The 26831-nt window shown below is 42.4% G+C and overlaps 1 protein-coding gene across 1 annotated transcript in view; it reads right to left on the minus strand.

Moving 5' to 3' along the window:
* Positions 1-26831, minus strand: part of AMER3 (APC membrane recruitment protein 3) — a 42646-nt gene that overhangs the window by 9758 nt on the left and 6057 nt on the right. Inside the window, exon 2 of the mRNA XM_005529613.3 lies at positions 22758-25787. Within this exon, the coding sequence (XP_005529670.1) occupies positions 22776-25766 (2991 nt within the window). The 5' untranslated portion in view covers positions 25767-25787 and the 3' untranslated portion in view covers positions 22758-22775. The remainder of the gene's footprint in view (positions 1-22757; positions 25788-26831) is intronic.

Here is a 26831-nt window from a genome sequence, read left to right on the forward strand (position 1 = left end):
CCAAGCTGGAGAAAAGCCTGCTGATTGCAGCTGAAGAGGAACAGGAGAAGCTGATTCTAGGTCAAGAAGTCAGGCCTGGAAGCTCAGTAGCATCAGTTAAGAATAAAGACTTCAGTGCCCCCACCTCTGCCCCACCACCACAGCCACCCCCACCCCAAACCCCCCCACCAAAAAAAAAAGCTGATTAACTTCAGTAGACATTGGGAATGGGAAATTGAGGCAGGACCTTTGCAAGAGCTGTTTCTACCATGAGGGAATGCCCTGAGGCATTCTTTGTCTAGCCTGGCCATTGAACTGCTGTAACCTTGATGCCAAGGTTATTTAATAGCTCTGCTATCATGCAGAGCTAATTGCTCTGGTTGTGTAGATTGACAGTAAGCTGGGAATTCTATGATGGAATTATTTAAGGATGGGGAATATTCTGCTTTTCAAAAATTTAAATATTTGTGAAAACTCAGTTTTACTGGGACAATAAAAAATGCTTTCAGGAAATAGGAAAAATTCCTCACTACCTAGAAGATTTCACACTAGAACAGAATTGATCATAACCAGCATGCACAGAACAGGCAGATATCCTATCTTAATGGTCTGCCACAGAGATATGCAAAAATTCCCTTTCCATAAAAAAAAGGTATTGTTTTAAAAAACTGTGATCATAAATTGGCCCGATTTTCTTTAAAAACTGAGGGTTTTTGTTTTCCAGTCACTTCAGTTTCAGAGCACATACCATTTCAGAATGGCACCTTGAGCACACTAATGCACACTAAGAAAAATAAGTACTGTGATTTCTATTGAGAAACATATTTTGTAGGAAATTCACAATACTACTGGGTTGGATTTCAATCCAGTTGAAGGCTGACTACCCACATAGAAACACTGCAGCTGGGCTGGTGTCCTGTGAGATCACAGGCTCTCCATGCAAGGACCAGAGGACCTTGATGCTGTAATATTATATCTCTGAGCACTGTGCAGTTTTGTTTGCTTGTGGAACTCAAATTGTCTGTGTCAGAATGAGCTTTAGACAGAGAAAATATCTACTTTGTATTCCCTATCCTTTTCCAATATTACATGCCACTCCAGAGGTGTTAAGAAGCCAAAGCAATGTTTTCTAGGTAGAGCAGAGGTTCCCCCATGGCTCAAAGGCCAGGACTGTTCTACAGATTGGTGATGGCACAGTTATGCACAGATCAGCCCCTGGGCTGTGACCCAACAAATAGTTATGTTGCCAGAAGTCACTTGTGCATAAAACCCAACTTGTCACACCCAGGTAATTAAGAAGTTATACTGTAAAAACCTTTTTTTTTTTTGCTGTTATAAGCTGCATCTGCCTTGCAATGCTGTGCCAGCATAATAATATTATAATACATGATCCTGTGCTGACAAAGCATTCTGAGTGTGGACCTGGCCTAACTTGCTAGCTCCTTCTTTCCCTGAGCTACACAATAGAAAATTCACAATAAAAATAAAGAGAGAGCCTCTTTAACTGCTCCTTGCTGGAGAAACAGTCCTGTAGTAGTAACATGGTCCTTGGTTGTTCTCTAGTTCTTAACAATTTGTGTCTGACCCTATAACTTGGTGACAAACTGCAAATTATAAACCACTCTAGCCACTCTTCTCTGCTTTTCCTAACTACATCACGTGTGGTTTATCAGAAACCAGTGTTTTTGTCTTCCTTCAAGGCTACATTCTTTCTGTAAAACTTTGCATTATTTCAGACCCATCATAAAAAATTTCAGAGCAGAAAATGAGATTAAATATTTTATGAGCATGTGAACAAATGAAATTATCAGAATTTGGTAAAATAACTGATGCACTGTACAAAAATTTCTCTTCATTTTTTTCTTCTTCTTAAGTGTCTTGAATAACAGCCTTCTGAAATGTTATCTCTGAGAGAAACAGTGTGTGAGCTCTGTTGTGCTCTCATAAATACCCAACGATCCCTGCAAGTCAAAATATCATCACATGCTTACTGCACTTGATTATGGGCACAGGGACAGGCCGTCAGAATTTGTCTGTAATCTCTAATTCCAAGCAAAGTTTGCTGTTTTGCTGTCTGCAGCTTGTTCCTGTCCTCATTGTCTGCTTCACAGCTTGCGTTCAATCTCTGAGTCAAGGTCACAGTCAGTCTGAAAATCCATTTTCCACGCCTCTATTACTCCTTCCTCAACCTTATTTCTTTTCTTATCTCTCTCGCTGAAAGAGCTGCCTACATAGCTAAGGCTGAAGCAGGGGACAAGTTCACATGTGCAAAATCTTAGCCAAATAGGAAGCCTAAAATGAAATAATCTGTAAATGATCTCTGCCCCAGCTATCCTGAGCCTTTCAGATTATTTATATTGGATAGTCATTTAAATCTCGTCAGTGCTACATTGTGCTGCTGTTGATTGAAATGGTAATGAATGCAATACAGCCCCTCAAATGGTTCAGTTTTCTAAAAAATGCATCATTTACAGGCAGTTAGCAGTGTTCCATTTGCATCTGGCTCATTGATTGCCAAGTACAAGCTGGCTGTGTCTGCAGGGCACAGCCAGTCTGGGTTGCAATGAACCCTGTGTCATCTTTGTGCTGCACATCTACGGTGCATTTGCTGACTTGCTAAAGTTAGGGTCAGCAAACAAGCTCCCAGCAACCAAGAGTAAGTAGCAAACTGCTCTAAGTATGTTTGCAATTAATTTTCCTGAGCCAACTCTTTTTCTTCTGCTGGTACAACCCACTATCTTGCAAGTCACTGCACTGCTCTCTGACTTAAAATTCTCTGTCTGTTCTCATATCCAGGCTTGTCTGCATCTGTTTTATTCTGTACATAAAATCCTTTTATCCATATGTCTAAGGCTGTAGCTCATGTTCTGTTTATATTACTTCTAAGGTATCAAAATTTGCCTTTCCTCTGGCCTTGATAAGCACAGTCTTGCCTGTTCATATCCAGTCATAATACTGTCATTTGAAATCAGTATTTTTCTGTCTGATTCTGCAAACCCAAACACGTGTTGCTTTGTTTATTTTCCCTCATTTCTCTTACTCTGTGAGATCCATGATTTGGTGGTTAACACCTCTCTCCAAGGTTCTGAGGGCCAATCTCTGCCTGTCAGTTATATCCTGGTCTACTTAAATATTTACTGTTGTTTATGATTAGTCAACAATTAGAGTCTGCACTTTCTCCTTGTTATGCCTTCAATGAAGAAATGCAATGTTTTGTCCTGTAGGGCTTCTTGTGTTTGGAAGTCTGTTCCTAAAAGTATGAAAACCTTGCTGATGCTTCCATTTCTGAAGGGCCAATGGGTGCTCTCATTTTCCTTGTACTATTCCATCTGTCTGCATCCACATGTGGGTGTTTGTTTTGCATTGTCATTTCTAGACATAATTTCCAGCCCTTTGGAGTACAGCCCCAAAATTTGATCCTTAACATGTGGGGAGAAGGAGGGGAAAGGGGTAGGAAATCAAACGTCCTGGTCTGGAATATGTAGTCGTAGAGTAACAGAAATGGTTACATGATCTTTATTCTTTGCTCCTGCAAAACTGAAATTGCACTTGCCTGACTTTTGCCTGAAGGTTTTCTGTGGTCAGCTTGGTGCTAGAGCTTACAAAATTCTGCTCATTTTTACCTCTTTAGTGTATTTATAAGGCTAATTGTATGTTTTGGTAGTAAACAACCATTACATAGGTCTGTATAAGTTTTTGCTAAGCTCCACTGGAATGCAAATCTACACGAAGCAGTGATACGACACACAGGAGTTGTTCCAGATGTAAAATGATTGCTTCCATTCTCAGGAACAAATTAATATCACTTCCTCTTATTGAAGAAGGCTGGACAGCAATAGGGTTAGAGAGAAATTGCCAAATGTTACATAAAGATTTATTTGCTTCATTTTGAGCCATGATAAAATACGGCAAATCCTTTACTTTTTCTGCCCTGAAACATGCTGGGTCATGAGGAGTTTAAACCTAAAGAGGCAAAAATAAAAGAGAACCATTTCCAGTACAGAAGATCAGCTGACATGTAGACCCCCTTAGCAGAGGAGTAACATTGATTGGAACCTCATGTCCCAACGAACCTCTCATCCTGGAGAAGGAATGCTCTATTCCACAAACGTGAGCAGGGTTCAATCTCTGCCAGAGCCCCTCAGTCTGACAGAATGGGAAGGGATGCAAAGATACCAGCAGCTGCTTGGTGCCAGGGTCACATACACCACTTCTTGGGAGAGGTCTAAAACTTCATCTGTCTCTTTAGTGTCAGCTCAGGAGTTTTCTGTGCCAGCCTTGAGAGGAGATGGTGCCTGCCTGTGCTCAGTCCTCCTGTAGAGGCTTCCTGACATGCTAATCTTTTCCAAAGAAGACAACCATACTATTAGAGAAAAGTACAGTCTCAGAGGGATTTATTAGCAGACAAAAAAAGCTGACTAAGTTCTTGTTCTTGCAGGTGCTTGATTCATACATTGCAAAGAAAGGTAGACCACTGATGCCATCTGTGCCTCTGGGGCTTTCAAAACTGTTGTGGTGTTTAAGAATCAATTCTCTAAAAATGCCTCAGTGGAAGTAAAGCTGAAGAGATCAAGTGGATTTGTTAGATGGTGAGATCTGGTCCAGGCAGCCCAGTTTTGAAGTTTAGTGGCAGGTATCCAAATTATAGCACTATCCAAACCAGTAAAAATCTGGCTCTGAGGGAAATAACTGCTCTCATCAGAGCCTTGACCTCTGTGGTGCTCCAGAGGGAGTGCCTGTCCAAATCCAGGGTGTGGATTTGGATCCAGGCAAGGTATCAAACAGTACCTGAGGAGAGGCTGAATTGGGGCACATGCTGTATGAGCCCATCAGACAAACTTGCTGAAATTTGTTCAGCTCCACTGGTGCTGCTGAGAGCTCCTGGTTCTTTACCAGCCAGGGCAGCCTTGGCAGCTGGGCTTGGTCTTTTTGGTCCTCAGCAAAGTCAGGCACAGAGGACCCTACTGTGCAGTTTTCCTTTACAGTCCTGCCAGTTTAATTTGTTTCACTTGCAATAGGAATATTTTCTTCAGTTGACCTTGCCTCACCTGGTAACTCTGTTTCTAACCACAATTCACATCTTTGACCTCCTAACAAAGAGCCAACACATTAAAAATGCATGAGGCCCTTGTGAGGGGGCAGCTGAATGGCTGCATTAGCACTGAGGCTGAATTATTGATAGAAAGGGTGACTTTTACTTTCCTTTCAGCTATTGAATAATAGATTAAAAGCTGCACAATAAGATTATTTTCATTACTCACGTAAATTACTTGCTCAGTTAAGAAGAGTGAGGAGGACAAATGGGAAGTACCCTAGGGTGGCAAATACATTAGACTTGAAATTTTTATGTTCTAGAGTGTTTATTAATTTTAGGTGCATTTTCAAAAGAATGTTTTGATTTAACAGAAGAAATAAGGAATGTTTTGTAGAGTTTAGGAGATAGGAATAGACTTTTTCTTTTATGATACTCTCAGTGAAACTTATGATTAGAGAACAACTACTGTGTTCAGTATTACCTGGTGCCCACACCAACCCAAATAAGAAGTGTTATTTAACAGTTGAAATTACCAGACTGACTAATACCTGTTCTTTAGAATTATATTGTTATTGAATACCTCAATATTCCTATATGTGGTATGCCACACTGAATTGTCACCATCTATGTAGTCCTAGGGAAATAATAACTCTGTTTGGTTTTGTTTTTCTGATTTAGTTTGGTGACAGTAAAAATATTGTCCATTAAATCATTTTAGGGATTAATAATCAGTTTGGCTTTCTACACAGCCTTTGGCTCTCCTGGCTGGTTATTACAGCAAGGATCCTGCTGCAGATTTCTGTAAGTCAGTCCATTCTTACAGGAGGTATTAGGTGTCATGGTTTCCCACAATTTGGAATAGTCAGTTGCTTCTGCATTTCCACTTCTGCTACCCTCCTGCAGAGCTGGATGATGTTGGCTTTGAACTGGACAGCTCCTCTTCTATCAGCTTTGAAATAATTTCAGCACAGACTCAGCAAGTATCTGGTAGGCTGGCTGGGCAGTTTTCTACTTACATCCCTGTGGCAACAATTTAAAAAGAAGGAGAGCAAATTTCCTTTAACAGAAATAATGAAAAATAATTCATTGCAGCCTCTATTTCAAAATCATGTGTTTCAATTCTTCTGCTGGTATTTTCTTAGCCAAAGAACACAAACACAGCTACCAGTATTGTTTCATAGAAGTACCACGAAATGTTACGGTTTAGTCATGTTAGGCACTGATTTAGAACCCACTCAAATTGCTGAAAAAATCCCATGGATTTGTGACAATCTCTGCAACACCTGTGCATGGGAGGCATTCCATCAGATACAGAAATCAGGATTGGATTTATGCAGAATTGCATCAGCTAGCAGGCACACAGGGCAGTATCCTTACAAACCCCTAGCTGACAGAGAATAAACAATTCCAGTGCACCTCTCAGTGCCCCTCCCTGGATGACAGCCTCAGCTCTCCAGCTCCAATCCCCACACACATTCAAATCATGAGTTCCCTGCAGGGATGGGAGGATTTGGTGAATTTTGAGATACTGAAGAATGCCTGGTGAGAAGAGAAGGAAAGCAGTGGGAGTTCACTGTGAGCAGGTTACTGAGTGACTAAGGGTAAAACAGAAAATATGTACCACTGACCTACTTAGTGTTAGTCTCCATATTCCATTATTGATGAACTGATCTACTTAATGCCCTCCTTGTTGCCTGCAGTTAGCTCAATAGCAGGATGATTTTGACTATTCCTCCATTTCTTTTCTTCATGTAATTAGAATTTCCCTGTTTTATAGCCTGATAGTCTGACCCAATGGAATACATGAAACTGAAATATATAAGCTGAGTCAGCATTTCGGAACTGCTTTTAAAAGCTAAATTTAAGCACACAAGACTGTAAATTTTAGTCTTCATGGTCTGGTAAGGTCTATAAGAGAAAGCAGTTAGGGTGTTAAATTTTTTGAGTGCTTTAAGCTTGCAGTTTAGAACTGATCCATTTTGGTAGGGTGTTTTTTAAAACACAGTTTCTGCAGGATTCTAAAATATTAGCATTGTGGGTTTGCTTTTTTTTTTTTTTGCTTTTTTTTTTTTTTCATTGTTACTCAAACCCCAGCAACAGATCAGGCTTTTCGTTGTTAAAGAAAATTGGCTGCCTCTGGAAGGATAAAAAGGCAAATATTCTAGTAATTTCTCACTTTTAGTATATATTAAAAAGATCTATTTTTCAAAACTTGCTTTTAGGTTCAGTATACGTAGTACACATAATGAGAGAGATGAATATAAATTACAACTTAACTAGTGTAAATGACTCTCTTCACATTGCTGAAGGAGATTATTTTAATTTTGGAAGTTAACTTCTTTTTTTAACTGTGAGGCTGTGAATCTGACAAATGTAGCTGTCAGCCATGCGTGGGGTGGAGAGGAAGGGAAAAGGAAGTCTTCCTGTGCTATGTTTAGCAGTGTTTGTGACATAAATACAGCACTTGTTCTGAGCTATAGTAAGTTCTGTAAGTTTGATGATGTTGTTATTTAGAACTGCCTATATGGCTTTGTCAGGTTTATGCAACAGCAGTCTCTTGGAGAAAAAAAAAGGGAGGAAAAGCAGTGGGTCAGTCTAGGATGTGCCTTGGGAAACACCTCAGGGTAGGCAAAGTACAAATGCCCAAATGACCTCCTTTGGGCTTTGTAACCTCTAGGTTCCTGTCAGATTTAATTGTGTGCATTGCCAGTGATGGGGTACAACAGATCACAAGGGCTGTGAACAGTGGGGCAAATTTTGTGCTGAGAGCTGAGCTCACTTGCCTTCCTCTTGAGGAGAAATGAGTCCCTCCTTCCAACTCTGGCAGTCCTGGGTGCCACAGAACTTCTGCCGTCCTCAGCTTTTCCACCAGGTGAAAACCTCATTTTGGGACTGTTATCCTGCAATCCCTCCTGTGGTTTAGCAGAATAACTTGGGACACCATAAGCTTTCTCCTAATGCTAAATGTTAAACACAGCATTCCTGTGGGAAGTCTGGCAGGTCTTTTTGTTAACATTTATTACCAGCAGTCAGGTATTGTAGCAACAGACCCTGGATCCAGGCAGACATGCTTGGATTAAAATGAAGAACATGCAAGGTACTGCTGGGGTTACTGGTTCTGCTCTAAAAGCAGTCTCAGCCCAGAGGGAAATTAAAAGATAGGAGCACAAGTGCAGCTGAGTTTTCTTCAGTAGCACTTGAGCTATGCCCAGCATTGCACTGAATGGAGAAGACTATTTCTGTGTCATCTTTGCATTCCTCTTTTTCAGTCACCAGTGTAGGCTTCTCTGTGCTCTCTTGTTTCAGACCCTATAGAGCTGCTCTGCCAACTGGAAATTGGCCAATATGAATGTGTGACACAGAGATGTTGCCAGATTTTGATTATACTGTTGAATGCCTTTTCCTAGCCACCCAAGTATTCCCTTGCCACACTGGCAGTCTTTGAAGAGAGGATCCAGTGGGTTTATGGTCCCTAATCAACCCTAAGAATCTGTCCTGTCACTTACTATCACCTTTACTGCCAGTTAATGTTTCTTACCCAGTGCTTTGTAAGAAAATATTGAATCACTGACCTGTTTTCATCTCATAACCCAGAACAGACTGCTTTGTAGCCCTTCCCTGGCCCCTGCCTCACATGTCCAGAAATTAGGACACGTTGTATTGTAAACTTGCATGTCCATTAAATGATGTGAATATAGAACGAGTTGCAGTATCTGGGAAATTAAGTCCAAGGGTGCCTAGCTGCAACACAATCAGCTGAATATGGCATTCTTTTTCCTGACCTTCTGGGGAAGGGTACTCTACCTGATAAAGCAGAGTAGTTACACAGTTATAATTTGTGTTTAGTAAGCATTTGTATTCCTGCAGATGAATCAGCTAAAAGGCCTCTACAGTGTAAAAGCAGATCTATGCAGTATGCAACCATCCTGTTTTATTTAAAAGTGGCTGCTTAGCCATCATGACTGAATCATGTGTCTTATTTCAGGTTTCCATTTCCATCCTCTTCAGAAAGTCACTTAAGAGGTTAAAAGGACACAGTAAGCAGGATTAAGTTTTCTATATTTTATGGCTAAAATTTCTAATAACTTGGAGAAGAAAGAAGGTAATATCATATGACACCTCAGTTCCACCAGGATGTAGCTTACTGCAATTCCTTCATATGTCAGAAATAGCGTGGCAACATGACCAGGGCAGTGATTGTCCCCTTCTGCTGGGCTCTGCTAAGGCACCTCCTGTCCTGTGTTCAGTTTTGGACTTCTCATGACAAAAAAGACATTGAGGGTCTGGAGTGAGACCAGAGAAAGGAAAGGAGCTAGGGAAGGGGCTGGAGCACCAGTCTGATGAGGAGCAGCTGAAGGAGCTCATCCAGGAGAAAAGGAGGTTCAGGGGGACCTTCTTGCTTTCCACAATGCCATGACAAGAGTCTGTTTCTGTCTGTCTCATCTATCTGATCATAACTCTCTCTCTCTTCCTCTCTCATTTATGAGAACAGAATTACCTAGGAGTATTCTTGAGTTATGGAAGGTGTGAGTTCAGCCTGGTGAATTATTAGGAAGAAATTCCAGAATCTTGTAATTTCTGGTTAGTTTTTTTTTCGTATTTTTTTGCTACAAATTGAATCTAAGCCTTTATACATTGCTATTCTTTGAAGCGAACCTCATTGATATGATAGATGTTTTCCAAACTTGGAACTGTGATAAAAACACTAAGATTTTGGTTTTAGTTAGCTCCCATGCCATAAAACACACAAGACTTTGAGAAATCAGTGAAGGACTACATGCAGTGTGCTTTATGCTCTTAGGTATTTATTTATGTTCATGGAAATGCAGTTAAGAAATAACGCCAGGTTATAAACTGATTTAGAGTTGCCACATTAGAAGTATTTGGCAGTGGAGTGCAAAGAAGAAATCAGACCCACCAGTGACCCCTTCCCATCTTCAGAGACTGTGTTTGAAGAAAAGCCTGACCTTTAGGCAAAATCAGGTCTGTTGTTAGCCAGCATTGATTGGTTTATGCTTTTCCCTGACATTGGGTTAATCTTCCACACGGTTCAATAGAAGGGACTTTGGTCTAGTACCAATAACAATTTTAAATGTTCAGACTTTCACAAAGAGAGATCAAACAGTGGTCACAGGAAAGTAGAACTGAGTTTTGCTGAAGAAGCAGAAGAAGCACCCCTGCCCAATAAATAACCCAATGGAGAAATCTCTACTTCTCGGTCAAACCTGGGGAAATTACCAGTTCTGCCAATTAATGAAAGGGAAATTTGAAATCAGCCCTGAAATATTGGCAAATTGTTCTAATAATGGGACGTTACCCATTGTTTTTTCAATACTCTAATATTAGAACTGCACAAGTGGAAATATGAAGAAAAAAATTAAAGTTACAGGGATGAACTTTTCTGATTTTTTGGTTGAACCCACATTTTTTTATTCTCATTGAGATGGATTTTTCAGCTATGCCTCAAAACCACAAAGAAATATTGTGTGTGTCAATAACTTAGTAGACTTTTCAGTTGATTATGCTGCTTTGGATATTTATGTTACTGTATACTAAGTAACTAGTTCCTCTAAAAAGTCAAGAATCTCCTCTCAGAAAGCACAGTAAAACAAGATTTTCAGTATTTGTATCACTTATTTTGTTAATAGTTAGGTCTTAACTGACTTAAGTTTTTTCTTCCTGTGTGCTAGAAGAGCTGTTTTTATGGTAGATTTCTTCTCCACCTATGAAGTGGTTTGTGCTGGGCCATTATTCACTGTATTGTGCTCACTTTAAATTTTTGTGCTTTCAGTTATAGCAGCCAGGGGATTGCTGTGTGATACACTGAGTGATAAATTGCTGCTAGGGGAAGTTTATTGATCCCTGTTTATTGTGCTGGGGATGATTGCCATATGACATTCTCATTTGGTAACAGAATACTTTGTATAGATTTCCTGAGCTGATTAAATAAAATCAGGATTGAGGCAACAATGCTTCTGGTCAGACTGAAGGTGAGATACTCTCTCTGCTTCAAGGCAAAGAAACACAATAAAGAGGAGAGCAGATGCACCAGTAGCAGCAGAACATGGTCTGTAAGTCCCTTCCTGGAGTCTTGTGGTTTAGTGTCCAAACAACACACAAGCAAAGGCAGAGGGAGGTGGATAATTAACTGTTCTCTCTGCAGCCTCTCTCCTGGGGGCAGAAAGAAAGAGTTCTTCAGGTCTGTATCTCTTCCCTTCCCTGCAGAAAGGAACCAGGGCTAAGAAAGCTGAAAGAGGAGGCAGAAGCAGGGCACTAGCACAGGATTGTAAAGAGGTTGAGTCTGATGAATAGAAGGAAGAAAATATGGCATCATATCCTGATGGAAGATGCTTAGGGACTACAATTGCCTAAAGGCAGGTTTTTCAAAAAGGACTGGTTTTTCTGAACTGGTTTTCTGAACTGAGCAGTGAGGAAGCCAGTCCAAAACATATTTAGGAATCTTGTCCCTTTTTTTTACTTAACAATAGTTTGGTGCCATACAGGTGCAAATAAACTCATTTATTCTAAATACATACTCTCCCAATTTTTGTTAATTTTAAGTATCTTTTTAATAGCATTTTTTAGAAGCTTCATGAGTAATTAAGAAAAATAATAAAAGCAGGTCAGTGGTAGTTTAGTAACCCACTAATTCTTGTAACTCAACATTAGAAGGTGTCAGCTCATTGCTAACAATGCTACTGTTGTCTCTGTCCTTCTAGGCAAAGAACCAGAAAACATTTCCCAGCTAATTGGAAGCTCCATGCAGTGCTCACTCTTTTAAGACATGGAGCATCCCACCAGAAATGCCAGTGACTAACAGTGCACTTATTAATAGAACCAGCTCCAGTGATGAAACAATCGGGCTGCTTGGAGCACTGGGCCAGTCTGTGCCCAGTCCCTGCCACGGGCAGCCCAGCAGGGACAGCGAGGGGCACTGGAGCAGACTGGGAACAGGAGTGGGAAAGGCCAGAGCAGAGCCTGTGCTCTGCAGGGAACAATGCTTCCCAGCAAATCCCTGCTCGGAGTCAGAGGGGAGCAGTGGATGTGCAGTGACAGCTCGTGCTCTGTGGTGCGTGCAGTGAGGATTTAGCAGGCTGCACACTCACAGGGCAGGCTAGGGTGCCTCACAGTGCAAATCCGTGGGAATGTGCTGTGTCTGGTGTTCTGCTCTCCCAGAACGTTGGCTTGTGGCTCTCAGCTGCTCGAGCAGGCCAGGCCAGATGGAAGCTCTTCCATGCAAAACATCTTTGGTCCTACTGCAGTGCTCTCACAAAAGCCCTTATTTTCTTTAGTTTTTTTCACTATCCAGGTGTTCCCAGCCCACAGAAAAGACCAAGTCATGGAGAGCTGCCAGCATTTGAAGAAATCTATGGAACCCCAAACCAGATGTTTTGTTGGCTGAGGAGGACCAGCTGCCTTGTACAGTGTGTGTGTGTGTCCTGGGCCTCTGCAGGAAGGTATGTGACCTTGAGAAGTCTAACCAAAGAAGTGCCTGTAGCCAAATTGTGCTTAGATCATTGCCAATGTTTCACTGGAACTTCTTTCCCAGCTACCAATGCTTTATAAAAATCTTCGTTACCTTTTTTAAGATTACACAGTTTGCAACCTTCCTTTAACTTCCTGCCTTAGTCGGCTCGGTTACAGCAGCTGCAGCTCAGCACAGGTCTGGCCACCACCTCCATGGCCAAATTCAGTCTGTGGCCTCCTGCTTTGCCAAAAGGGCCAGCTGGGCTGCAGCGTGCATCCTGCCCCAGCCAAGGGTGCAGCGTGCATCCTGCCCCAGCCAAGGGCGCAGCGTGCATCCTGCCCCAGCCAAGGGCGCAGCGTGCATCCTGCCCCAGCCAAGGGCTGCTGGCTTGCAGGGGCTGTGTCCTCCCTTGGCTGATTGCTCATTGCTGGCTCGCCTGCTGCTCAGCACAGGTGAAGACAAATCCAGCTGTGCTCTCCTGCTTCTCTCCTGCCCTCAATCCCCAAGCCTGTTCTGGGGGGGCATTAGATACTTCGAGAAAAGTAACTACTTTTTCAAAGTAGCTACTTTTCCAGTGCAATTCTACAGGAGACTGGTCATCCCTTACAAGAGTTTATCTCCAAAGCTTGAAGTGTAACATGGGTAAATGTAATGATTTATTATTCACTGTTGACTTTCAGCATAAAGATATTTGTGTTTCCTAGATGAAAAATTGTAATTATAGTCTATGTGCAGCCAGATGATTTATGCACATTCATTTGAGTTGCCTTGCTTTCCATTCCTTTTGATAGACTGTAAGGTAGAACATTAAATAAAGGAATGGAGATTCCTTCATCTCTGGATAAAGAGATAAAGTGGGGGTTTTTTAGGGATGTGAGGTGTGCTTGGTTGTTGTTTTTTGGGGGTTGTTTAATGTTCTGCCTGTGTGGGCAACTTGGAAGTTCAATTGTCTGTCTGTAGAGAATCCAAAACATATCTGAGGTCACTTTGCTACTCAGAATTAAGGCAATAATAGTACTCAATAAGAGTTAATGCAATTACAGATTTTTTCATTTTCTCTTTATCAGATGAAGGCAGACAGCACACTTCCTGACACAGGTCACATTTCAGTGCAGGGAAGAATGCCACCCTGCTGATCTGGGAAATACAACACAGTGTGGCTCACACGAGCATGTACGTGATGGCAATAAGTGAAATTGATTTCTGACAAAATCCCACAGGTATTTGGAGCAGTATCCTATCAGTTTCAATCAATAAAAGTTGCTAATAGTGTTTACTGGTTGTTAGGCTAAAAATGAGGTACAGGATTTGGCCTTACAAAAATCCAGCTTCTGTTAAGGCACAGAGAGGAGCAGCAGGGTGGGAACGTGTTGTGGCAGACACTGGTGACTGATAAGGGGTAAAACCAAGCTAGAAAGAAGAATCTGTTATTGGAAGGGGATTAAAAAGGTGGAACCTTTCTTTTCTGACCATGAAATCCAGAATTTTTGCAAGTACTGCAGTATTTTTTGAAAGTACACTGCAGAGCAGCGGTTTGCTGTTGTTTTTCATATTTATGAGGTTAGTACTGGTCTATAAAATGTGAAACCATGGCTGATTAAATAATTGAGGAAACAGAGGAAAAAAAAATTCTCAAGAAAGCAAATAAAAAGTAAGAAAATGGAAGTAAAGTATCAACAATCAATATTTAGATTTTATTTCATTTCAGTTCAATGAAAGTTGCCTGGGCTCTAGATTTCTTTTCAAGGCCTTATTTGTGTTTGGGTTATTTTTTAATATTTAAAACCTGAATGGCCCTTTAATTGAGTAAGTTTGCAACATGCTGCAAGAGACACTAGTCTTACTTTAGAAGCACTAAGCTCCTCCAGCATTTTATGTTTGCATGGGTGAAGGGCTTTTTTTAATTTATTATTATTTCAATTTTATTGAACCACTGTGTGTCCAGGGCATTACAGTTTCTAGAGAGACTGCTGGGTACAGTATATTTATGTTTAATGATATAAAATGTGAAGTTCAGAGATCAAGGGAGCAATAGAAAGAAATATTGTTATTAACTGTCTGTTCATATATTTATATCTATAAAACCCCATAAAACCTTCACATTTCTATCGTTCACATTATACAACCCTCAGCAAAAAACGTCACTTTTCAAATAACCTCATCTATTCTTAATTTATGTTTCAAGGATTGCATTCAATCATACAGTTTAGCTCTTATCACCTTTAATAAACACTAATGGGAAAACTAACATACATTTTTCTAACAGAAAAATTATTAATTAGTATTAGTGCATGATTTTAATGTGAAACAGCTTTTGAATTGTGGGGAAAAAAAAAAACCTGAGGGCATTTTTAAATTTATAAGTATTATTCAAAATTTTACAGATTAGAGTTGAAGAGTACTTTTGAGAGCTGAGATGATTCAAGTACTATCTTGTTACTGATTGAAGCTTTAAGAAATCTAGCCCAAAAAAGCACCTTGCATTGCAACCCCGCTGTTTCCGGGCATCCTTTTGCTATCTCAGTAGCAAACTACTTCCAAAGACATAATTACTCTTACAATCCCACCTAAGCAACCTTGCCCTGATCAGATGGACCCTGTAAAAACACAGGGTTGTTATTTGGGAAGCGGGGGTTTGGCAGGATGTGGTTTTTGGGTGGTTCCACCACCATCTTAATTACAAATGGGTTTCAGGGAGTTGGTTGCTATAGCAACAGTCTACTTAGTGCTTTTTTCAGCACGAAACCCTTCTTGCCTGTATGTTCAAGGGAAGACAGAAGGGCTAAGGAAGGGAAATGGAGCTTTTATTTCTCCAAGAGCCATAAATTGCAGCATCCTCTATTTAAAGCACACAGGCGGAAGAGCTGCTCCTTTACCTCAGTGTTTTTTCTGCTGCTGAGAAGCCCCATTTGATGTTTGTGTAAAATACAACCTTCCCTTATTTCAGAAATAGAACTGCACTAGGGTTAATTAAGGCTAACACCCAATCAGATTTTTCCTAAAACTGCAGCTGAAAGCAGAGGGCACAATCTCTTTGAAAAGCTGGAGCTGTGAAAATTTCTGATGCAGTCTTTAGCCTCATGTCTCCTGCTGTAAATCAGGGTCCCTCCACATCCTACTGAAGCCAGATAGAAATTCTCTTGCCATTGATTTCTCTGCAGCTCCCTGGCTGTGTATCACAGACCCAAAGCCACCTTGACTTGATTTTTTCCCCTCTGTTGGCTGTGAGGTGGAGAAACATAACAGAGGGGTTGGGGGGGTTGTCAAAATTCCTTAACCCTGCCTGGCCATAGGCTGTGATCCTCCCATGTCCTTCAGTGCCTGTCTGCACCTGTGCAGTGTGAGCAAAGCACAGAACCCAGGTTCTGAGGAGAAAAGCAGAGCCTGGCTGGCCTTTGCAGGATTTGCCTGAAGAGGGGTTTCCAGGCTCTTGAGGGTGGGGGGAAATGGTCTGGTAGGGCCATTCTGCCAGGAAATGTCAGCTCCACAGGCACATGGGAAAGGGAAAAGGGTTTTGAAGTAAGTTCAGCCTCCAAGAGGAGGCAGAAGGAATGTAAAGTATGTGATAGAGAAGAGTCGAGCCTGTCTGGAGCAAGTAAAATGGAAAGTTGTCATGAAAGGAAAAAGAAATTGATTTAGAAAGGAAAGTATTGCAGCTGGAGAAGACTAGTGAAGAGGAGATGAAGAAAAACCCCGTCTTTGTTCTCTATAAGATAAAGAGGACCTTCCTTTTTATGGTTCTCCAGTAATCTTTTCTGTATCTTCACCTGCAGACTGACAGTTTCCCCTTGGATAATATAATCACCTCAAAGTGGAGGATAGCTGAATTGTGGGAAGAGAGAAATTGCTGGCTGTAGTATCTTGGTGCCATTTGTGTAGTTGTCATCCCTGGCTGACACTATTACTTAGTGCCACAAGATCTTTTAAGCTTTCCCTGAGCAGGCCTGCCACATGCATGTAGAGAGAAGGTCAGAATATTGCCTTCCTCCACAGGAGAACCCTAACATACAGCACTTCTTTGTGTCTCTCTCTCTCCTGAGCTCTATTTCTGTCCAAAAACTGTGAATATCTTTCCCACCTTCAAATGGAAAAGATGCAGTCCCTGTGATTTGACTGACACAGGAAACCTGCCACACCAGATGTAGACAGTCCAATCTTTCCAAAAGAACTGACCAGGAGGAGAGTTTGCTTAAAACAGGACAGCCTCCCTTAAGACCTGATGAGGAACTCAGTGCTCATTTTGGGTATTTCATTAAAACTCTGCAGCCTCCCAGTGCTCCGGTGCTCATGACAATGGTCTTTTATGTCCTTCACTGGATGGTCAAATTTTTTTGCTCCTAATTTAGCTAGATTTAAAATTATCTGTTTGGGTTTGGGATTTTGGGTTTTCTTCTTGTTGTTTTTTGGGTTGGATTTGTTTGTTTGTTTGTTTGTTTGTTTGTTTGATGGGTTTTTTTATTTTTAGAAAAATGCAGAAAATCTATTGATGCTGGGGAATTCTGTCTGAACTCTGTCTTCACTTACCAAGACCCCAGACTTTTGTACTGAGGTATAGCCTCTGCCCTGAATCACAAAAAAGTCTGTAATCTTCCCAGTGTTGCTAGACCACAAAAGGGACAGTGCCTGTTTTAGGAGCAAACAGATGTCAGAGAAGGCAGAAATTCAAAAGTAATATTTTTTAAGTTTTGCAAAGCAAAACTGGTAAGTATAGCACAAAAGATACAAGATTTTAAGAAGTGCCTTAAAGACATTAAACTATGAAAGGTTCATAATAGAAATTAAAAGGCTTTGAAGTGCCTGTGCTTAAGGGCATTTGGAAAATGGAGCATTAAACCCAGACACCCAGGAGGAGCCAAGGTCTAGCTCAGAGAGTACTGGTTGCCAGAAGATAGGAGATTGATTATTTCAGGCTTCTAAATTCTCCATTTGCCCTGTTGCTGACACCCTTTTTGCAAATACCTACTGCAACACACTGGCAGAGGTAGAATGCAGAGTTTCCTGGAGGCCTCTGGTTTTTATTGCCCCTCTGTATTTTCTGATGGAGGAAATGGAACAAAGTATTTTATGCTTTAGATCCAAAAAGATGAGGTAACCAGTCCCTTCATCCTACTCTTTTTCTGCTGGCTGGCTTGTGATATAAATGCCTCTCACAGCCCGTTCTCAAGGTGAGGATCTCCTTTGCATTCAGATTCTCCATGACTATATTCCAGATAGATTCTCTCCTGTATGAAAGAAGCAGCCTGCTCTGAATACAAGGCTCTCACCTTTCCCTTCTTCCCACTTTCACGCCTTCCTGACCTGAAGCGAAGCAGGTTTTCTTCAGAATGGTAACAACTGATTCATTTAAACAAAAAGGGCCCAATTCCATAATTCTACAGCCAAACTTCTGTAGCCCAAATCTGACTTGTATTTTTACACTTGAATGTCAGGTGAGACACTAAGCCTCTGAATGAGCAGTTAGTGAGTTTGCATTCTGTCTTGACTTCTCCCCATTTCTCATACACAGGCACTGTGTATTTCATATATCCTGTCCCTCAGACCGTGCTGCTGTTCTTTCTCTTTTTTCCCTCCACTGCTATCCCCTTGGAAATCTCAAATTCCAGGTTGAAGGAGACTGGGAGCCAACTTCTTCTCTCAGGGTTAAATCTGGGAATCATTGCCCTAGCTTCAAATTTATGCTGGTGCAGTGAAGATGAGAATTTAGCTTTCTGTACTGTTGTCAACAGGAGGAAAATAGAGTCCCTATAAGGCTGTATCCATGGAAACCACCCTGCTGCAATAGCGGGTAAAGCAGCAAATCAATTTCTTCAGTTTTAAAATGAAGCACATTACAGTGCATCTGGCATTTAAGAGATTATCGTGCTGATAACTGTGTGGAAAAACCCTCCTCTGGCAGGAACATTTCTTCCTCCTGATAGAATTCTGATTTTGGGTAGAATGAGCACTGATGACAAAGTACCATGCAGACAGTGCAGTGAGACAGAGCCAAGTCCAGAAGCAACAGCATTTAATGAAGGAGAAAATTGTTTAATTTAGCATTAAGCCCAAGTATCTGGGCACATGGTGACTAACGTTCAAATGTATTAGTAGAGGTGGTGACCTGTCACCTCTGTCTCCCTGCTCTTTGCCTCTGTGGTACCACGTGTGACAAACAGAGCGTTGGTACCTTGTGATGCATGTCTGAACAGCAGTGAGTGTGTGTGTGTGGCTGTCAGATGAGATTTCAATATCCACTGCTACATGGTCTGGGTAACTGACTTTATACAGGTGTGTATTTCGGAGCCAGAGGCATTTCCAGTGCAGAAAATGTGCTGGCTGTCTCTGTGCTGTATTCTTGTTTCATTTCATCATGTGCAACTTGAGACCATCCCTTTACTATGCCATGGAGGGAGCATGGAAACAGGAGGATTTCTTACACCAGACTTCAAAAGCCACCATATACTTTTCCTGCAGTGTGCACAGAGGCTCTGCCTTTATTTTTCACCTGGTATCTCTCTGACCATTTTGAGAAATAATACCCTACTTGAGCAGAAAACTGCCTATGCACCGATGAGACTTCGTTCTGCTTTTCCTTTTTATCAAATCCAAATATTGCAGTCTGCCTTCTCTATGTTTATCAGATAGAGAAATTATCTGTCTGGGAGAAATACAACTTTATTTAAGAGAGAGGGAGTGAAGTTGAACCAGGAAAGATTAAAAAGCAGTGCAGGAATTGCCTAGACCATGAGTAGCCCTTCAGCTGGTGAGGATCAAATACACATTCCTCTGTCACTTTTCAGTGCCTAGGCTGTATTTTATCTGCTTCTGAATCTCACTTCCTTGGTACCAGCAGTCACATATGCAATACTGTCTTCTTTTATCTACAGCTGCCCTATTATAGTATTATATAGCTATCCTAGTATTATAGCAATCACTGTTTGATTGACAGTTATGTATTTTTTTTCTGACCTGAGGGCAAGCTTATTGCAATGCATTCCTTTCAGGGCTGTCAATGACACACATCCAAAATCTTCAACTGGTTCATAATGTGGCAGTTCAGCATTTGAATGAAGTGAGCACATATTGTTGGGGGCACAAGAGGTTTTGTTGCTCTGTCACATCTACCAGCTAATGGAAGATGCAGTTCAAACCCCTTAAGTGGTAGAAATGGCTCAGTGGTCTGAAATGCTTCTGTTTGCAGGGAGTGTTTTGTTCTACATGTGTCCAATTGCTATGACATCCAGTGTTGTCTGCTTGGTGAGTTAAGAGGTTTTAAGAGTCAGGAAAAGGCCTCCCAATGCACTGCTTGAGTTCTGTGCTTCCTTTCTGAAGATGAAGTTTCCTGATGAAAAACATGTAGCTGAAAATCACAAACTTTGCAACTTGTTTTCTGTGATCCAGATCTAGGAATCCTCTCTGTATTCAGACTTGGACAGCATTCACTTCCTAGGTCCTAACCTTTAGATACCGAAAAATTAAAATTATACTTTTCATTGCATTTTTTTTATCCATAATTCCCACTTTCTACATAAGCCTTCCATATTGCCCTGTGAGGATGCCTGGGGTTCCTGGTGAGTTCAGACACAAGGCATTATCAGATTTCTCTCTAAAAGGCATGGGAAGGGAGAAATGGAAGAGGAGCTGTGACTGGTGTTTCTTGTACCATTCTTCATCACAGTCCTGTGTCTGCTCATCAAGGCAGCAAAGCCCAAGAGGCCAGGCATGGCCCAGGGGAACCCTGCATACCTTTTGGAGCAGAGAGGATGGGCTTGTCTGTGGGTCCTGGGATATGCTGAGATGAGCTGACAAAACCTGGAGATTTTAAAAGCATTTGATAACAGTTTTCCTCTGCCCTGGGACTAAGTTAGAAAGGTGACCTTCTTCCCACCTCCTTCAGGTCAGACCTGGGTGTCCATGGCAGGATCAGGGGCTGCACTTGTTGTGAGGAAAAAGCAGGAGCCACCTCTGGGTCTGTCACTTGTCTCCCAGCTCCCAGGTGTGGCATTTTAGAGCATCCTTTGTGTCTAAGCTCTCACAGTTTGCACAGTCATGTCCAGCGTGGGAGTGTTTCTCAGTGCTGTCTGTCTCCATGGATTCAGAGGTGACACCATGTTTATACACTGCCTCTCTTGCATTACCACCCCCATGACTGAGGCAAAGCTCCTGAGTCATTGTCACAAAGATTTAAAATTTCAGGCAAGCCTGTAGGCCATCTGTTTGTGTGGGCAGGCAGGAAAATATCGGGTAGGAAAACTCAGTCACACACCATTGTTTGTATCTGTCCCCACAGCCAATTCTTTTAAATGACATTTTAACTATTGTCTAAATTATTTTTCTGTAGAAAATTGTAACAAACACCATCCTTGCTGTTAAATGATTAATTAAAATGAGCCCAGTCCTCAAAGTCACTTTATTAATAGGTAAATCCTATCTCTATTCTAAAATTTAATTCATTTTACTGTTCAAGAAGCCTTTATCAAAAATCAGCAGTTCCCTCTTGGGAAAAAAGCTTGAATTGTGTTTTCTCTGGCACTCAGGTGAAAGTGTGACCTGGTCACATTCCTGCCATGGCAGGTATTATCAGTGCTGGCACACAGCAGCTGCCACTTGATACAATGCAGAGAATGTGCCCCAAGTCCAGTAATGTCTGCTTGTGTTGCATCTTTTTCAGTGTAAAGATACAGTCTGTTACCACTCCTGACAGTCACACAGCTCCCTTCTCTGTTTCTATCATTCCACTCCTCAAAATTAGACTCTCTTTGCATTCCTAACCTGCAAAGGCAGGGATATTCCTAGCACTACCCTGTGGATTAGTATTCACAGCAAAATAAAAATATCAGGCATACACTGATCTGTTCTTCTGACCTCAAGAAGCTGTGCCTAGTCCTAGTTCCATACATACACTAACTGTAAGCACAAACCTTGCCTCTTCTGTACTCAGTTCATAATTTCAGAAATATCTAAAAGAGATTAATAGTTTTAAGGACTATGGTGTGTCCTTGGATGGCAAGTACTGCTAAAAATTCTGGTGACACAAGAAGGTGAGTTGCTAATCAGCAGAACCACCAGAAATGCAGCATTGTGTACAACAAATATGGAAAAAAACCCAAGATCACTTCTTTCAGTTGAGAAAGACCTAATTTACTGATGAACAGATTATAACTAAACACTGTGTTTGTTAAGGGTGAGGAAGACTGACAGTCCCTGGCCTTTAACTTCATGCAGAGCCCTGAAAAATGTCCCTCTCTGCAAGGGGAGACCTGTTAGTGGGCAAGGTCATTTTCACAATGACGTAAATTGAAAAGTGGATGGCTGAATCTACCCAAACTTGAAAATGTCAGGGTGTTCTTGCCTCCTGCAGAGAGAAGCACTGTCCTTTTTAGTTCGTGCTGCTTGGGAAGCCTTTAGGGATGAGCAGAAAGCAGCCACACTGCTGTGAGCAGCAAGAGCCAGAGAAATGTGTTCGCTGTGTCCCTCTGTTCAATAGGGAGCTGTTCCTTAATTCTCTGTCCTGGCCCTTGCTGCAGCCTCCTCTTTGTCTTCCACCACCTCCAAAGGGGCTTTCTCAGAGGTCAAGGCTGGGCAGAGTCCAGCCAATCTGTCAGGTTTGGCAGGGCACATGACAGAGAATTTACCCAAGTTTCATACTCCTACAGCAAATTCCTGTCAGCAGCTGGAGGATTTCTCAGCTGGCACAGAGTGAGAACTCTCTGTACAGACACAGGCACAGAGCAGTGCCCTGGCCTAAAGCCTCGTGTGACAGGCAAACCGAACAAGCACAATCACTGTGTGCTCCATCAGCTGCTTCTGCTTTGCAGCAAAGGTGTTTCTTACCCTGTGTCACAGGGCAGATTCTGGCTCTCCCTGTGCTATGTGAGTGTGGCTGAAGGATTTTCAATTGCTTGAGGTGCAGCACAGACCCTGTAACCCCTCTCTTGAGAAGCCTGTCAAGCCTTGCGTGGAGGCTGCCCTGGTTTCAGCTCTTGCTCTGCCATGGCACAGTTTGGCCAGAGACCAACTCTTCAGGTTTGGATGAAGGAGGAGCATCCTTTTGGTGCACTTAGGAGCACCAGCACAGCACTGTGGCCTTTCCCTTGTGCTTTAGAGCACACCATATGTGTGCACCTGCAGGACAGGGCACGTCTGCACTGTGGTTTCACACTGAGCTCCCTGGCTTTCTCATGCATAAATGACAGACCCTGAATCCCTCAGCCTCCACTGTTAAGTGTCCCTCTGTGAAAAGGGAACAGATTGAACTGTTTCACATTGAATTTCACCCTTCCCCTAAGCACTCACCTTCTCCATGCAGGTGTGTCACTGGTGGTCCCTGGCTGGCACCGCTGTATCCCGCACCACTGCCTCTAGGAGAGGGCTCAGAGCAGTCCCTGCAGCCAGGCCATGGCAGGGGCTCTCTGCACACTGCCAGGACCCTGGGCTGCACTGCTTGGCCTCCTCAGGCTGCAGAGACTCAGACAGACAGACAGCCGTGCTCTGTGAGCCCTGGGAGAAGGCACCACCTAGGTCTGGGCAGACGGAGTTAAAGAGAGGTAAAAATGTTGGTCTACTAAGAGATGTCTCAGGGCCAGAGTCACTTGGACTGAGACCAAAGTCCTTTAAATATGAGAGGGCTTGATTATTCAGCTGGGCATATTCAAAATTTATCTTGCTTTGAGTAACCTCATCTAGGATTTTTGCTCTACTTTTCTGATCTTCAGAGCAAATTTGCTCCCCATTTTTCTTCAAATGATACAGACTGCTAGATTGGAAACTTGTCTCGTATTGGTTTGTACTAGGAATACTGGGAAATTCTGGAATTTGAGCAATGCAGCTGCATTCATTCTGTAACAATAACTTGCTTTTGTACTGAGACATCTTATGAATGATACTGTTCATTTCATTCCCGATGTATTTGTCTTCCAGGTGCTTGTTTTCATAGCTGATTTTTAATGATGCCACCTGTGTTACACAGTGCTCTAAGAGCTGCACTATGTTAGTGCTGCTGTCTGTTGGTGTGGGGCTCATGTAGCTCTGGAAGTGATTGAGGGTCAGAGGCTGCAGTGGTTTGTCACAGGAAATTGAGAGAGAGTGATAGATTGGTTTAGTTCTGTCCTCCCCCTCGAGGGGATCTCGGAGTGAAGTCGCAGCAGTCTTGTAGGAGTAACATGATTCTACTTCGTGATTATCATCTAAGGAAGGATTTTCAGAGCTCTGGGGGCCAGTCTCTCTGTTCAGTTCTTCTGGCAGTGGGTTTTTACCTCTGGATGTCTCACATCCCAGTGAAATTGCTCCCTTCTCATTGTCAGCTGAAGACGTCTGCAGGTTGTCTCTGTTAGCCTGCAATTGTGGTGCATGACTTGTGTTTTCCACAGTCCCAGGCACTGTAGGTAAGTCCTTGTGGTGACTCCCTTCTGTTCCTTGGAAATCCAGATCAGATGTGTTCAGGGAGGAGCCCAGGCTGTGCTCTCTTCCAGCAATGTTTACTGAAGAGGCCTGGGCTGTGTGTTTGCTTTCCTCCAAAGGCACACATATGTTAAATGTATTAGATTCACCCTTGCCTGGTGTCTCCTGCTGAACTTCTGTGCTCCCTTTCTGCTGACTGTGACTGGGGATCAATGAATCATTAGACTTTTCTCGCTGTGACTGAGGACTCTGAAGAGAGTCAGGGGAGGAGATGAGTCCCGAGTGTTTTCGTAGCCAGTTTATTATGCCCATGGTCAGTGAAAGCTCAGTATCACAGAGCTTTAGCAAACATTCTTTGCCTTTCCATGTGCTGTGGAAAAATCCCTGGCTAATGATGTCTAGAGTTGGTTGGGAAGCCATGTTCTCCTCAGCTCCAACATGAAAGCTGTAAATGGACAAAGGGATTTCAATGGCTTGCTCTGAAACACTTTCAGAGGCACACAAGTCATCATCAAGGACAGGGTTTACTTTGACTTCATTTGGGTCATAGAAGAGCTCATAAAGGGCATCTCCACTGTAGCTGTCTCTTGGAAATCTCCCTGGGACACCAGGGGTCTGAGCTTCCTTCAGTTCATCATCTTGTCCAGGAGAGAAAGAATCATAGTAGCCTTCATCACTTGTGGATGTGGATTCCTGGTTTTCACTTTTCGGTGTTTCTGTTTCTGTGGAGCTGTCTTTGGAATTGTCACCTTCTTTATCAGGGGACACTTGGGTGTCTGTCACCAGTACAGCAGCCTGACTTGTATCCTTTTCTGTGTCAGAACCAGACATCTTCAGTAACTTCTTTTCAAACAGAGCACTCTGGTGCAGCCTCACTGATTTGTTGATGTTGTCCCAAAACTTTGCAAATTCCACTGTCTCGTTCTGGCCAGGAGAAGCCAGCTGCTCCACCCCGCCTTGGAAGGAGCCCATGCCAGGGCTGTCTTTGTGCTTGCTTCTCCTCAGGAGAAGGTCTTTGCTGTTCTCCAGCTCCAGGTGAGCAGAGCTCTCATCAGCAAAGATTTCCCCACAGCCAGTGAGGGAGTCAAAGCTCTTCAGGGAGGCGACATCTTCACACAGGGCATTGCAGTAGTCGTAGGAGGAGTCAGACTGCAGTTCACTGTCTGAGCAGTCCTGTGACAAGCAATCAGCTGCACAAGTTTCCCCAGTTTTGAAAAGATACTTTGCAAGACGTGCAGACAGCTCACTCTTGCAGCCTGGAGAGGACAGGTTCCTGTCCTTCTCCACCAGAAATGAGAAGCTGTCTGGTTTATTTTTTCTTATATGAAATATATCTCTGAGCCCTTTCTTAGATCTCTTGAGAGAAATCCTCTTCCTGGGAATGGTTTTTGCGACAGCTGGTACAAAAGGCATCTGTGGCACAAAGTTCCTGTAATCAATCATCTGACTGCTGCATGCAGACTGGCTGGGGCTGACCACACACTCCTTCTTACTGCTGGAGCTGGACATCCCTGAAAAGCTGATGCTATTGACAAGTCGGCCCTTGCCCTTTCCAAACAAACCCTCCTCGCACGCCCTGCTGCTGGGGCTGCACTGCTCTGCTTTGTCTGCCTCAGCAACGCACTCATGGGTTTTACTCTTCCTTACGAGCTTGTAGGAGGAGCCAGATGATTTTTCCAGGTTGTGACCACCAGCTCCGCTCCTTGCTGCTCTGGTAGAACATCTGTAGTTCTTGTGTGTGGCCAGACATGCCAGCTGGACTTCAGCCACCCTTTGGTTTCCCTCCAGAGCTGCCTTTTTGTCTTTTCCCATCTCATCTTTGTTGGTAGGAGCTGTATGCACTGGTGGCACTTTCTCATGTTGTACACTGGATTTTATGAAGGTCTTTCCTCTCTTGAGCTCCATACTGCTTCCTCACATCTGTTTCTGTAAAGAAAACAGCAGAACACAACAATTGTGAGGTGCGTGGGTAGCACTTGTAAATTTTGAAAGCAACTGAAGAACAAAGGAAGGGACATTAAACATTACAAAATTCAGCTTCTCTGCCATCAGATATTTCCATCATTGAGTCATGGTACTGCATGAGAAACAGATTGAGTGAAACTAAAGGTGTGTTGGCTGGAAGATTCAACGTGGAGAAAACAGTGCACATTATGGGTTGGTAGCTGAGACTCAGAGAACATTTTGCCTGTTAGAAATAAGCAGATTTTCATTGAGGATTATGACTTCAGGATAGCTTTTAACAAGGTAAAGGTCTTGTTCTGAAGGTAGAAGAGGCATCAAGGAAAAGCAATGCCTGAGAAACTTCAACATGCAGATGTGTGTATCAGGAAGGCAGCAGTTCATAAATTTGTACCTTAGAGGAGGACAAAGATCTCAGGTTGGGAAATCTGGTAGAAAATGGATCAAACTTTTGATACACAATGCTCACTTTATATTAAAATAATCTTTATCTGTGAATGGAAAATCCATAAACCTTGGTACTACCTTGGAAGCATGCAGAAACTGAATTACTGATTTTGCTTCCCCCTGAGCATAAAGTATCATTTTCTACACTGCTACTTTTATTGTCAAAAACCAAAAATTCCACATTGAAAATCATTGTCAGTCATGACAAAAGTGTCTTCTTCAATTTACAAAGACCAGTGAAGCACACAGAGGCATTGCCACAGTGAGTCGCAGTGCACATTGATTAGCTATTTCTAAAAATACTCTAGTACCAGTATCAATGCCAGTTCCAGGCTCTGCCTGTATGGTTTAGTATTGAACCTTTTATGTTTTATGTTTTCATAAATCTAAATAGTCATTAATTATTTTAGCCATGTCACTTTCTGTCTTCTGGCAGTTCTTTCATAGAAAGAGCTGATCCTTTCCTGTCATGCATCAACTTGAATATTGGGTAAGTCAATGGACTTCCATGAAGGAAGGCCAGGGATGAAGCAATCACTACCTAAAAGCTGTTGGAGCAAC

Source organism: Pseudopodoces humilis, chromosome 11 (assembly GCF_049639895.1).
Source record: "Pseudopodoces humilis isolate 2021_Gansu_Grassland_sample_001 chromosome 11, ASM4963989v1, whole genome shotgun sequence".
In the NCBI taxonomy this organism is placed as follows: domain Eukaryota; kingdom Metazoa; phylum Chordata; class Aves; order Passeriformes; family Paridae; genus Pseudopodoces; species Pseudopodoces humilis.